The 15,202-nt window shown below is 39.2% G+C and overlaps 1 protein-coding gene across 2 annotated transcripts in view; it reads right to left on the minus strand.

Moving 5' to 3' along the window:
• Positions 1–15,202, minus strand: part of blw (ATP synthase subunit alpha blw, mitochondrial) — a 373,048-nt gene that overhangs the window by 17,588 nt on the left and 340,258 nt on the right. For both annotated transcript variants that reach the window (XM_090378871.1, XM_090378872.1), the window contains one exon: positions 11,444–11,776. In XM_090378871.1, coding sequence (XP_090234997.1) covers positions 11,444–11,776 — 333 coding nt within the window. The remainder of the gene's footprint in view (positions 1–11,443; positions 11,777–15,202) is intronic.

Below are 15,202 nucleotides of genomic sequence, written 5' to 3' on the forward strand. Positions count from 1 at the left end.
CTTGTAATAACTGAGAGTAAAGCGGAGGAGAAATTGTTGTAGATAAACACAAGCAAGGCACCTGGAGTGGATGGGATCTAACCAGTTATATTAAAGGAGGCAGCAAAGGAAGTAAGCAAACCCTTAGCCATAATTACGAGAGCTTCCTTGGACTCAGGGGAGGTACTCATAGACTGGAGATATGCAAATGTGACCCCAATTCACAAAGGAGGATCAAAGGCTCACACAAGTAATTATAGACCTGTGAGTTTGTAGATGATACAAAGGTTGGCAGGGTTGTTAAGGACACTACTGACGCTATGCTGCTGCAACAGGATCTGGAAAGGTTGAGCAGATGGGCTGAGAGGTGGCAAATGAAGTTTAACATTGACAAATGTAAAGTACTACATATGGGAAACACCAACCCCGGAGCAACGTATCAACTCTGTGGTACTACACTGACAGTGGTAGAGAATGAAAAGGAGCTGGGGGTAATCATGCAGGCAGATATGAAGTTCTGTGAGCAGTGCAGATGGGCTGCAAGAGTAGCTCATGGTGTCTTGTCAATGATATACAGGAATTTTACTAGTAGGGATAAGGAGGTGATTATTCCCTTGTATAAGGCCACAATGGTCAGGCCACACCTTGAGTACTGTATACAGGTCTGGAGGCCTCATTTCAAGAAGGATGTAGAGCTGCTGGAACGAGTACAGAGAAGGGCAACAAGATTAGTGAATGGAACAAAGGGTTGCTCCTACGAAGAAAGGCTTAAGTTTTGCAAATTACAGTGTCTGGAGACTAGGCACCGGCGAGGTGATCTGATAGAGGTGTATAAAGCCTTGAATGGTTTGAGCATGCTCAATGCCGATGGGATTCTATTCAGATTATATATTATATAAATTCAGATTGAGGAAAGACAGATGTAGGATAGATGTGCGGAAATTTGCCTTTAGCCAGCGGGTAGTTGGTTGGTGGAACAGACTTCCATCCCTTGTTGTGGAAGTTGATAGCCTAAATAAATTTAAGGCTCAGCTGGACAGGTATTTTGAATGAACGGAGAGGTGAAGTGGAAGTGTTTTTTTTTTTTTTTGTTTAACATTGACAAATGTAATTTTTTTTTTTTGGCTGATGCTGCATAAGCTTGCTTTCTTTCATCATATGCCTCTACTAATACTCGGATACAGGTTGGAATCACAGGAAAAATCCTCAGATGGATAGCTGAATGGCTTCAGTGCAGGAGGCAGAGAGTTGTGATACATGGTTATTCATCAGATTGGGTTGATGTAAGAAGTAGGGTTCCCCAAGGATCAGCATTAGAACCACTGTAGCCTAAATTTGCAGATGATGCAAAGATTGATAGAGTAGGTAATGATCGCCAACAAGCAGAGCTTCTTCAGAATGACCTAGATAGACTTCGGGGATGGTCAGAAAAATGGAGGCTATGCTTTAATCAAGCAAAGTGTAAGGTATTGAACCTGGGGAACAGTAAACCCAAAATAACTTACACATTTGGTGGAGTTGAACTAAAATCAGTAGTGAAAGAAAGGGACTTGGGTATTACAATAAGGTCAAACATGAAGTTCTCCGATTGGATTTTTCTGGCACATTAGCAGTAGTGGCTAAATTCTCCGAGCATTGTAAACTGGTTGCAAGGAAGGCCCATGGTGTCCTATTGATGATTTGTAGAACAATTGCTGGTAGAGATAAGGTAAGGATGTCATAATCCCATTATATAAGACAATTGATAGACCCCACTTGGAATACTGTGTTCAAGTATGGAGACCACACCTAAAGAAAGACATTGTGCTTCTTGAAAGGGTCCAAATATGGGTAATCCGTCTGTTCAAATCAGCAAAAGGGTGTGCATCCATATGAGGAAAGACTTCAGCTGCAGAGCTGGGAAACTAGGAGAGAAGACTTGATTGAGGTGTTTAAGCTTCTGAAAAGCATAAGCAAAATGAATGAGGATGAAATTTTCATGGTTATAAACGATTCTAGAACAATGGGCCATAATTTCAAGTTATGGAGGGGAGAGATGTTTAGACTGGATTGCAGTAAGTTTTATTTTAGCCAGCGGGTTATAAATTACTGGAATAAGTTGGGTGGTAACATGGGTGGTAGAGGCTGACAGTTGGGGAAATTCAAAGGTCAGCTGGATACGGGAGGAGGGAAATGTATATGTTGTCTATTTCCTTTTCTCTTATTTTTTTTTTATCTTTTATTATTTTATTATTTATATTATTATTTTTTGGCTGGTGCAGCATAAGCCATAGGCTTCCTTGCATCATGTGGCCATTGCTAATACTAATAAGATGATTCATATTTTGAAATTAGTTTATGAAGCTGATTTATATTCTGTTGAATGTTTTTCATTCTTGAAGGGACATAAGCAGTAGAAAGCTCATGGAGGTTTGTTGTTGCTGTTGCATCAGCAGGAAAAGCAAATGTAACTGTTGCAGTCTTAGATGAAACATGTTTATTGTATTTGACATGAGGTTTTATCTAAGATAATATTCACAAATTGGTTTTTAAAAAAAAGTGAAGAGATCAGCAATTTCCTTTGTCTGCTAGTATGTTGTAATGTCAGCTGATCAAAAAAAGAAAATATTTGTTGCAACCTTACATACAATGGACACTAAGATATGTTTTTCTGTTAGTAGTTGGTGTTACTGGGTTTAAAGACTAGGGCAATTGTGTCTCTTCATAGTTATTTCCAACCCAACAGCTTATCATTCTAAACATTAAATTATATGCTTACCAATATGTTACAAATAGAATAAACCTATATTTGCATCATTTCCAGTAAATGACATAAATCCTGTGCAATATTCAACTTGGTTAGGTTATGCTAGGTTAACAATTTTTTGGTACATTAGCACCATAAGCTATTATGCACCAAAGCAAGTTTAAAGTTCAAAATAAATTCTGGTAACCTCTGAAAGAGGTTGCTTCGTCAGAAGGTGAGTATATAAGTACAAGGATAAAATGGCAGTATATGTAATAAAAATATATCTATTCTATTCAGTAATACATGTATACAAATTAACACAAAAGTTTAAAAACAGCCGACATGTCACATGGCTGAGTGTATAAGGCTCAGTCAGATAGCTAAACCGAGTATCATTAAAATCCATGGAGTCAATTAAAATTGACTAATGGATAAAATGGTATCAAAGGATAAAGCATAGGAGGGTCATCGGCCCTCAGCAAAAAGGAATTTGTCAAAGACTGTGTCCTATTTGCCAAAACAAGAATGACCTTGCACAGACTAGACTGGCACGATTTGATTACAGGCCTTATCTGATGTAATTTATTTGAGATTTATTCATCCCATGAATTCAGCCACTGGGAATGAATCTTGCTTTATATTATTTGCCTGGACTGTACAGGGCACTGACAAACCATGATTAGTGGGAATTGCTGATTTGACTGCAGTATCAGCCAAATCATTTCTCCTGATCCTAGAAGAAGAAGAAGATATCAAATATATGTTCATAAAGTAATTGGATTTTCTACTGAACCCAAGACAAGACCACATCAGAATTGTACCTCAAAGATCTTAGTATATAATAAACCAACAGTAGTCACAAATTCTGATGAAGTTCAAGGCTAACTATTGCCTACAGCTCTGCAGTGTATATGCAGAGGCTAAGTGGTAAGAGAAGAAAATGATCAAATGGAAATTCCTGAAAATATTCGCAGTTCAGGAAATTTAATACATGACGTTTTTGAAAGTATCAAAACTCCTTTGGAAAAAAAAAAAAAGCTTCAATTTAGCTGCAACAAATAATACTGATCGCTGAATGAAAAATTTTTATCCGGAATTAAGATTCTAGGAGAATTGAAAATAGTTTATTCATCAGACCAAATTATACCAGATAGTTGTAATGCTGAAGAATAAAACCCTAACACAAGAAACACTATTCTCTGGAGTCTTCAGGTTTACCTCTGCATAAACTACTTTTAAAAGTAAATACAATTGTTATGGTTTTAAGAAACTTAGATATAAAAAACAGAATTTGCAATGGTACAAGACTATGTGTAGTGGAAATAAGGAAGAAATGTTTGGTTTAAGAACACGTCACAGGTGGCAGAGCTGGATCGAAAGCATATATTCCATGGATTCATATATATGGAGACCGGCGGAATTACTTAACAGGTACATGTCACTGTTGAAAAAAAGCTGTGAATCAGGGTTGAATTTAAAAGTGTCTGCAATTCTGCCCAGACATGATAGGAGGGAGTATATGATAAGAGCCTTGTCGATCAATTTGGCCAGGAAAGATTGTGCAAGACTCAAGGGATTGCATTTTTTTTCAGCCTGGTCTGTGCTTGTTAACAGGAGAGACTGCTTCTACAGGGATGGGATACACTGATGCTATTGAGGCAGTGTTAGGTGGGTCAGAAAACTGCTAGCTTTTGGGGGGGGGATACACAGACTAATGGATTAACAGTAGCCGCTGGGAGAGGTGAAAGTGATACTTGCACTGCTTCTATAGGAATGAGCAGCAGCCTGGAAAACAAGATGCAGGGTATTTCAGAGATTGCTGGGAGTCATTGCGGTGCAAGTAAACAAATGGGTTGTGTTAGAAGAGCTAACAATAGGAACAGGTGTGTGTATACTTGCATATACACCAATGCTAGGAGCTTGGTAAATAAATTTGATGTGTTGATCAAAACATTAGAGGCAGATATTGTTGGCATATCACACAGATATAAGGAATGCAGAACTGGAATTTGGGGAGTACAGTGTGTACAGGAAGGATAGACAGGATAGGAAGGAAGGGGTTATGCCATTAGTAAGGAAACAAAATCCAAGGAGGTGCAGCCAGGAGACATCGCTGGACAGAGCAGTCTTCAGTCAGTTTGATGTGACATAAGCACTGGGATATCAAAATTGAGAGTAGGAGTGTGTTATAGGCCTAATGTCTCTGACGAGTATAATAAACTGTACAGGGAAATAGAGTGGGCCAGTAAATCAGAGTCTCATAATGGGGGATTTTAATTTCCTGGATATTGACTGGAATTCCTATGATAGATATAGGCTGGTATGAAACCAAGTCACAAAGGAGATTAGGCAGGCAAAGGCAGATTATGAGAAATCTTTGGCTAAGGATGTAAAGAAAAACAGCAAAGGGTTCTTTACCTACGTAAATTCTAGAAGGAAAGGGATGGATGAATTAGATTGGTCCACTAGATATTGATGGTTCAACTGTTGATTAAACTGCTCAGGTGGCTAACAAACTGAGTATTTTGCATCTACATTCACACATCAGGAGTTATTCGGGGAGGGGAATGCCAGAGGTGAATTAAACTCCGGCAGTGAGCTAGACGATTTTGTAATAACTGAGAGGAAAGTGGAGAAGAAATTGTTAAAGATAAACATAAAAAGGCAGCCGGGGTGGATGGGATATATCCAGTTATATTAAAGGAGGCAGCAAAGGAAATAAGCAAACCCTTACCAATAATTATGAGAGCTTCCTTGGACTGAGAGGAGGTACCCATAGACTGGAGAAGTGCAAATGTAACCCCAATTCATAAAGGAGGATCAAAGGACAACACAAGTAATTATAGACATGTTAGTTTAACTTCTGTTCCAGGGAAATGAATGGAGGCACTGGTTAAAGAAGCACAGGATCATCTAGACAAGAATTCATTTATAGCTCAGACATGTTTTGTTAAGGGGAAGTCTTGTCTGACAAATCTGATTGGATAGTATGATGTGGTCACAAAGGAACCAAATGCAGGGAATACCTTTGATATCATACATTTGGATCTTAGAAAGGCTTCTGATACTGTTGCACAAATTGGAGCAGTGTGGCATTGGACGCAAATTGCTGCTATGGATAAAGGGATAGTTGAGTGGGAGAAACAGAGTGATAATCAATGGACACTGCTCTTCCTGGACTAATGTTATTAGTAGAGTCCCTCAGGGTTCAGTGTTGAGTCTATTGTTGTTTTCTGTATTTATAAATGATATCGATGATGGTATATCAGGGTTAATGTCCAAGTTTGCAGACGATACGAAGGTTGGTCAGGTTGTTAAGGACACTAATGACAGTATGCTACTGCAACAGGATCTAGAAAAGTTTAACAGATGGGGGCTGAGAGGTGGCAAATGAAGTTTAACATTGACAAATGTAAAGTACTACATATGGGAAGCAGTAACCGCAGAGTAATGTATCAACTCTGTGGTACTACACTGACAGTGGTAGAGAATGAAAAGGCCCTGGGGGTAATTGTTTTTTTGTTTTTATGTGAACCCCAAGCACGAGAGGTATTAGAAACTATAGTACTTAGTACCATGCTTGTGTTGGAGGTTGAGAAGATGAAAGAAAATATTTGTTGACAATGGCCTTGAACTTCTGTAGATTGTAATTTTCAGGAAATACGTATGAAGGAAGGTTGTTCCAGAAAACGGTAGTTGAATGAATAAATGAGGAAGAAGAAAAGTTGGTTCTGTGGGTTTGAAGTTGGACGGTAAATGGATGTTGGCTGATGGCGGCACGTGTTCAGACTGTTTTGAAAGAGAGAGCGGGAATTATAAAAGCCAATTCAGAAGAACAGTGCCCATGGAAGTATCTGTAGAAGAGGCATGCAGCAGAAACAGTATGTCTATGAGAAAGCGAGTGGAGAGACTCTGTTAGAGATGAATCATTAATTGATTAACCTAACTGCCCTCTTCTGAATGGAATCAAGAAGCCTGAGAAAGGTTTTGGGGGCACCACCCCAGATGTGGGAACAATATTCCATGGCAGGGCAGATTTGCGATTTATACAGAGTGAGCAGCTGTTCGGAAGAAAAGTAACGCCAAGAGCGAAAGAGAAAACCAATTTTTTAGATGCAGAGAAAGCAATATTTGTAATGTGCTTGTGCCAAGAGAGATTAGAAGTCAGGGTAATCCCCAAAAGAGATATATTATTTTGCCTAGAAATCAGAGTGTCACTAAAGATAAGCATAGGAGCAGAAGAATCCTTTTTGCGAGATATAAGGCAAGACTGAGTTTTAGAAGGGTTCAAATCAACTAAGTTGTCTTTGCCCCACTGGAGAATTACCTGAGGATCGGCATTTAAGGAATTGGTAGCAGATTTTTGAGAAGTTGAAGCTGATTGAGCAGGACAAGGTTTCTCAAAATGGAAAGTGGAATGCAATGTGCTATCATCGGCAAAACTATGGATAGGATTTCCAGTCAATGGAAGAAGGTCATTAATATACAAGAGGAAAAGAGTGGGGGAAAGAACTGAACCTTGGGGGAGACCGGCATTAGTGGAGAAGTTAGAAGACAGAGCCATCTACCATCACCCTCAGTGAGCGATCAGAGAGAAAACTGGATAACCAATTACTAAAAATAGTTGGCAAACCATAAGATGGAAGCTTGTTTAGAAGACCTTTATGCCAAACACAATCAAAAGCCTTTGAGATGTCAAGAGCAACTACTTGTGTTTCACCAAACCTTTCCATTGAATTAGTCCATAAATGGGTAACACATAAGCCAGAATATCACCAGTGGATCGACACTGACGGAATCCATACTGGCGATTGTTGATCAGACCGAAGGTTTCTAGGTAGTTTAAGAGTTGGCGGTTAATTGATTTCTCCATTACTTTAGAAAGAGTTGAAGTAATTTTAATGGGACGATAATTGGATGGGAGGGATTTGTCACCCTTTTTAGGAACTGGCTGGATATGAGCAAATTACCAAGCAGAAGGAAAAACACCTTTGGAATAAGAAAGTGAAAAAAGGTGGCAAAGAATACGGGTAAGTTCAGGAGCACAGGTTTTGAGAACAAGTGGAGAAATATCATCGGGACCTGGAGCTTTCTTAACATCAAGATTCATCAAAATCCTTCTGACATCCTTTTGACGGAAGACCACAGGAGGCATTGAATGGAGCGTGTTGGGAATGGTGGGAGGTGTTTTACCAAGATCATTAATACACGAGCTGGAAGAAAAATGGGATGCTAGCAGGTCAGCTTTATCCTTGGCTGAAGTGACAACAGAACCATCTGATTTGGACAGAGGTGGGAGCAGAGATGGGCAAAAGTAGCGGCCAATAGCTTTAGCAAGAGACCAGAATGCTCGGCTACCATTAGGGCAAGAAGTAAGTTTTCTAGTCTTAGACTGTTCAAACTCTAGTTTGGGCTGATTAATAACTGCTTTACAATTGTTGCGAGCTTTGGTGTAGGCAGAAAATGAAACTGAAGAATTAGAAACAAGCCAATTACGATATGCAACATTCTTCTCTTGAACAGCCTTAGCACATTTATTAGAAAACCAAGGTTTAGATAAAGGACAAGATTTTAAAGTGGAGTGTGGGATAAAGGATTCTATTCCTGCAAGAATAATTTCACTGATACGATCTGAGCAAACGTTGACATCAGAAGTTTTGAAACAGTAATCCAACCAAGGAAAAGAAGAAAAGAAGTCTCACAGGTCATCCCATTTTGCATTCTTGTAATGCCAAACAACACGAGGTTGGGAATAGCTATGAGATAAAGGTTCCATTGGAGAAGAGACAATCACCAAGTTGTGATCTGAAGTGCCTAAAGGACCTCTCGCTTCGACCGTTTACTTAGAAGGGTTGTTTGTGAGAAAAAGATCAAGCGTATTGGCTGTATGATTAGGATTGTCCGGTATTCGTGTAGGTAAATGAACAATCTGTGCTAGGTCATTAGTAATTGCAAAAGCCTCAGCATCTCGACCTGCTGGGTCGGTGTGACTAGAAAACGGAAGCCAGCTGGAGTTGTGAACATTAAAATCACCACGGAAAATTACCTCACTGTTAGGAAAGTTGGACTGGAGAAAGTCAAGTTGCAAAGAGAGGAAGTCAAAGAGCTCCAAGTGATTAGTGGAGTTGGGAGAACAGTAGAGACAACAGATGAATTTGTCATAATGAGGTAGAGAGATTTTAAGCCAGAGAAGATCAAAGAGAGGAGATTCCAATCCAAACTGCCAAGTCTCTGACAGGGAATATCAGAACGGACATATGCACAAGTACCACCTTTGAGGCGAAAGGAATCATACAGCGAATAATTTGGGCATCTGAGATGAGCAGTAGTTGAATCAACCGAGAATCTTCCTTGTGCAGGCAGATATGAAGTTTTCTGAGCAGTGCAGACAGTCTGCAAGAGTAGCTCATGGTGTCTTGTCAATGATATACAGGAATTTTTCTAGCAGGGATAAGGAGGTGATTATCCCCTTGTATAAGGCAATGGTCAAACCACACCTTGAGTACTGTGTACAGGTCTGGAGGCCTCATTTTAAGGTGGATGTAGATCTGTTGGATCTAGTACAGAGAAGGGCAATAAGATTAGTGAATGGAATGAAGGGTTGCTCTTACAGAGAAAGAGCTTAAGTTTTGCAGATTAATATCTGGAGACAAGGCACCTGCGAGGTGATCTGATTGAGGTGTACAAAGGGTACTAGGAAAGTTTTGCAATACAGCTTTGTTTATTTAATTTTTTCAAAGTAATTTCCTCTACATTCAATACACCTCTCCATCCTCCGAAACCAATCTTTAAACCAGTTCTGCCAAGTTTCACTAGGGAGTAAAGCACACTCGTTGTCTCAAGCCCGTAGAAGGTCCTCATCACTGGAAAACCGCCTCCCTTTTAGCTTCATTTTCACATGCGGGAACAGTGCAAAGTCGCAGGGAGCAAGGTCTGGACTGTAGGGAGGGTGCTCGAGAAGTTTCAGTCCTGTCGTGGTCAAATATTCGGTGCAGGCTTTGGCGCGGTGAGCTGGAGCATATCGTGATGGAGGTACCAGGTGTCCATTCTTGACTTTGGCCGCAGGTTCTGCATAGATCCAATGACTTTAGGCAGGCATTGTTCAGGATACCACTTAGCTGTGACTGTCTTCTGCATGTCCAAAACGACACGTTCCACAATTCCACTCGATTTGAAAAATACAGCTATCATTTTCTTCTTTACAGATCGGGATTTTCTGACAATTACGGGTGTGTCGTCATCATCAAAGACCCAAACTTTGTTCTGAGCCTTGGTCGGCAGATCGTAATAGTACAGCCAAGTCTCATCACCTGTCACGATGTTGTTCACATACCGAGATTATCCCTTATCAAACTTTTTTAACATCTCCCGGCACCAAGTCACACATCGTGTCATCTGCTCTTCAGTCAGTTGATGCGGCACCCAGAGAGAACAAAGTTTCTTCACGTGCAAATGATCTTGCAGAATCGAACGAATTGCTGGTGCATTTAGGCCCAAAGTATCCTCTATCTGTTGGTAGGTCACTCGCCTGTTTTCGTCAAGCATTTTCCTCACAGCAGTAACGTTTTCCTCCGTAACTGACGTTCGTGGCCTTCCCGGCCTCTCAGAATCCTCCAGAGTGAAATTTCCCCTTTGGAATTCTCTATACCACCTGAATATTGTTGTACGATGTGGACAATCATCATCTAGTGCAAGAGTCATTTCTTCTAAGCACTGGTCTATGGTTAAACCACGCACGAAATTATACCGCAAAACTGTCCTTATCTCATTTCGTGACCACGATGCCATCGCAAGCACTTTACACTCTCACTACTAATGAATAACTGAGCCCATCGACTTGGCGCGGTGGCTACTATGCACGTATGAACATGTCTCAACATGCAGCTTCCTGTGATTCATTGTTGCGTCATATTGCAAAACTTTCCTAGTACCCTTTGTATAAAGCCTTGAATGGTTTGAGCATGCTCGATGCTGATGGGATTCTTTTTTCTTGCTCAGAATAATCACCTGAGAAGGCATAAATTCAAATTGAGGGAAGACAGTTGTAGAATAGATCTGTCGAAGTTTGCCTTTAGTCAGCAAGTAGTTGATTGGTGGAACAGACTTCCATCTTTTGTTGTGGAAGTTGATGGCCTAAATAAATTTAAGGCTGAGCTGGACAGCTATTTGAAACAAATGGAAGATTGAAATAGGTTTTTTTTGGTTGATGTTGCATAAGCTTGCTTTCTTGCATCGTATGCCTCTACTAATGCTAATTTTTCAATGGACAACTGAATGTTGCATTAAGTAGAGTGAAGGCAGCTAAAAATTTTTATTAATGGAAAACGGATCAAAAAACATATGTTTATAATCAAATATATAAATGGTTTTGTTATTAATTTTTGGATAATACAATAATATAATTTTTGTACATCTTTTGATTATTAGAAGGGGGTGTGGGGGGGTTTCCCACTAAAAAAAATTAAAATATAAAAACATATAATTCAGGTTCGTGTGATAAGTCAGAGGAGAGCGAAGCGACATGCCTCATTAAATTTAAATATTCATACAATATATCTTATAAGGAACAGAATTATAAAGTGCATTATTTAACGTCTTGTTTTATTATTTTAAACCACAGAACTTCTTTGGCATGCCTTCTGGAAGGCCAGAACTGAGAAGCATTGCATATACTCTTGTAATATACTTTTCATATAAAACTTTAGTAAACTTTTGTCAGTTAAATTGTTTACTTACTTGTTTCATGGCTTTAGTTTGTGCTGCTGATCCAACTCTACTAACAGACAAACCAACATTAATAGCAGGACGAATACCCTTATAAAAAAGTTCAGTTTCCAAAAATATCTGGCCATCTGTTATAGAAATCACATTAGTAGGAATGTAAGCAGAAACATCACCAGCCTGCGTCTCTATAACTGGGAGGGCAGTCTGTGAACCTCCACCAAACTGATCATTCATCTTTGCTGCCCGCTCTAACAATCTGGAGTGCAGATAGAATACATCACCAGGATAAGCTTCTCTTCCGGGTGGACGGCGCAACAACAATGACATCTGTCTATAAGCCACAGCCTGTGTGTTATACAAAATACTTTACATAAATTTTGGATATACTTTATCTGTATTATGACAACTGTCTGTAAGTAAAAGCCAATATATAAAATACAAGTATATTTCTAAATGTTTCAAAAAAAAAAAAAAAGCAAAAAAAAAAGCACCTTTTCTTTTAGAAATAAAATCATATCCTCAAATGCACCTTCCCCTGAAAGATCTGTAATTACTGACAATATTTTATATTTTTATTTCAACTAAATAGTTAACAGATACTGTGTGTGCCTGCATTCCCTTTTCTGGAAAATAGCTAGAGTATATAAACAAAACTAGTCCCAGCAATTATTTATTCCACTCACCCATTCTAAAAGAGTGGGTGTGAGATACAAGTTACATGTAATGTAGCTGCAGCAAAACCATTTATTTGCCACTTTTTACCTGCCATATATACATTACTGAAAACAGACAGCTGCAAACAACTCGCCACCCCCCCCCAACCAATCAAAATGATGTTGAGAACTTTGGAATAAATGGTGTTTTTTCTTTTTTAATAATAGCAATTTTTTTTTTTTTAGTTGCTTATATCATGTAGAAGTGTGTATCCACAGAATTTTTAAGCTGTACAGGCTGAGAACAAAGGAATTCCAATTTATATGTATTCCAATAAAAAAAAAAAAATCAAGAAACCATCAGAACAATGTGAGTTTCTCAGCATGTTTAAAGATGAAAATTACGGCATACCAACCTGATGTTGAGAGACCCGCTCAAGAAGTTCAGCCGCAAAACTCACATTAATTCTTACCTAATTGGATGTTTGTTACATTTTTGCAGTATTAGTAAATATTTCAAAAACATTTTTTTAAATAAAACACCTTCCCACTATTCTATTTCTTAAACCCACCCCTACCCCAGAAGCTTGAGCTGAGGCTCTTCAGATTCTTTTTTTTTTTTTTTTTTTTTTTTTTAATTAGATCAAAAATGGCTCTACACTCAAAAAGAATGTTGCCGACCCTTGCCAACTGTCAACAACATTTAAGATATATGGTAAAGGAACCATTTCTCATCCCCAGTGACAATTTCATCCAAAAACAGTGTTTGATTATGTTAATGTAGGAAATGTCTACTTGTGGTGGTAGGTTGGGACAAGTCATATGGAACCCATACAGGCAAAGGCAGATGAGAAATTTTTGGCAAATGATGCAAAGAAAAACAGCAAAGAGTTCTTTACTTATGTAAACTCTAAAAGGAAAGGGATGAATTAGATTGGTCCACTGGATATTGATGGTTCAACTGTTGATGATTCTGCTCAGGTGGCTAATAAACTAAATGAGTAATTTGCATCTACATTCACACATGAGTTATTCAGGGAGGGGAATGCCAGATGTGAATCAAACTCCGGCAGTGAGCTAGATGATTTTGTAATAACTGAGAGAAAAGTGGAGTAGAAATTGTTTAAGATAAAATAAAAAAAGGCACCCAGTGTGGATGGGATCTATCCAGTTATATTAAAGAAAGCAGCAAAGGAAGTAAGCAAACCCTTACCATTATTATGAGAGCTTCTTTGGACTCAGGGGAGGTACCCATGGACTGGAGATGTGTAGATGTGACCCCAATTCACAAAAGAGGATCACAGGGCAAAACAAGTAATTACAGACCTGTTAGTTTAACTTCTGTTCCAGGAAAATTAATGTAGGCACTGATTAAAGAAGCACTGCAGGATCATCTAGACAGGACTTCAGTGATACCTCAGACACAGCATGGTTTTGTTAAGGGAAAGTCTTGCCTGACCAATTTGATTGGATACTATGATGTCGTCACAAAAGTGGATGCAGGGAATAATTTTGATATAATATATTTGGATCTTAGAAAGGCTTTTGATACTGTTGCACATGGAAGACTGCTGAACAAATTGGAGCAGTGTGGCATTGGAGGCAAATTGCTGCTATGGATAAAGGGATGGTTGAGTGAGAGAAACAGAGTGATAATCAATGGACACTGCTCTTCCTGGACTAATGTTATTAGTGTTGGATCGATTGTTTTCTGTATTTATAAATGATATTGATGATGGTATATCAAGCTTAATGTCCAAGTTTGCAGATGATATGAAGGTTGGCAGGGTTGTTGTTAAGGGCACAAATGATAGTACGCTGCTGCAACAGGATCTAGAAAAGTTCAGGAGATGAGCTGAGAGACGGCAAATGAAGTTTGACAAATGTAAATTACTACATATGGAAAGCAGTAACCACAGAGTAAAGTATCAACTCTGTGGTACTACGCTGACAGTCGTAGAGAACGAAAAGGACCTGTGGGTAATTGTGCAGGCAGATATGAAGTTTTCTGAGCAGTGCAGACAGTCTGCAAGAGTAGCTCATGGTGTCTTGTCAATGATATACAGGAATTTTTCTAGCAGGGATAAGGAGGTGATTATCCCCTTGTATAAGGCAATGGTCAAGCCACACCTTGATACTGCATACAGGTCTGGAGGCCTCATTTTTAAGAAGGATGTAGAGCTGTTGGAACAAGTACAGAGAAGGGCAACAAGATTAGTGAATGGAACAAAGGGTTGCTCTTACAAAGAAAGGCTTAAGTTTTGCAAATTACAGTGTCTGGAGACTAGGCACCTGTGAGGTGAGGTTTTTTTTTTTTTTTTTTTGATAGTTGTTGGCGCATCGGCTTCTGTGGCCATATTGCACCTCCCAAGGTTTTTGCAGTACTTTGATCCAAGCCCGAGGCGGGAATCGAACCCGCGACCTTTGGGTTGCCGGGCAGGTACTTTACCCACTCGGCTAGCCCGGTCGGCGTGAGGTGAGGTGATCTGATTGAGGTGTATAAAGCCTTGAATGATTTGAGCATACTCAGTGCTGATGGGATTCTTTCTCTTACTCAGAATAATCACCTGAGAGGGCATAAATTCAAATTGAGGAAAGACAGATGTAGGATAGATGTGTGTAAGTTTGCCTTTAGCCAGCGGGTAGTTGGTTGGTGGAATAGACTTCCATCCTTTGTTGTGGAAGTTGATAGCCTAAAGAAATTTAAGGCTGAGCCGGACAAATATTTGGAACGAATGGAGGGGTGAAATGGGAACATGTTTTTTTTTTTTGGCTGATGCTGCATAAGCTTGCTTTCTTGCATCGTATGCCTCTACTAATGCATCTTCCAAATTTTGACCATTTCCACAATCATTTTAAGTGGCAAAGTATGGTGGAGTAGGTCAAATTGAGTTACTGTGCAAGTTCTGTAATTGTTAAGATAGGAGTTGCATTAAGTGTGAATTTCAGATTGTTGTCAAATTCAATAAGTCATCCTGACTAAGCATTATCAACTCTATTGTAACAGCAGACCTAACTTACACACTGTTTTTAAGGTTACAGAAAAACTCAGCACTCAATTTGTTGATTTGTTTCTGTGCAATGATACTAAACACACTGGCCAAAACTATACAAACTT

Source organism: Mastigoproctus giganteus, chromosome 8, assembly GCF_048544385.1.
Source record: "Mastigoproctus giganteus isolate SK-2022 chromosome 8, ASM4854438v1, whole genome shotgun sequence".
NCBI classification, from domain to species: Eukaryota; Metazoa; Arthropoda; class Arachnida; order Uropygi; family Thelyphonidae; genus Mastigoproctus; species Mastigoproctus giganteus.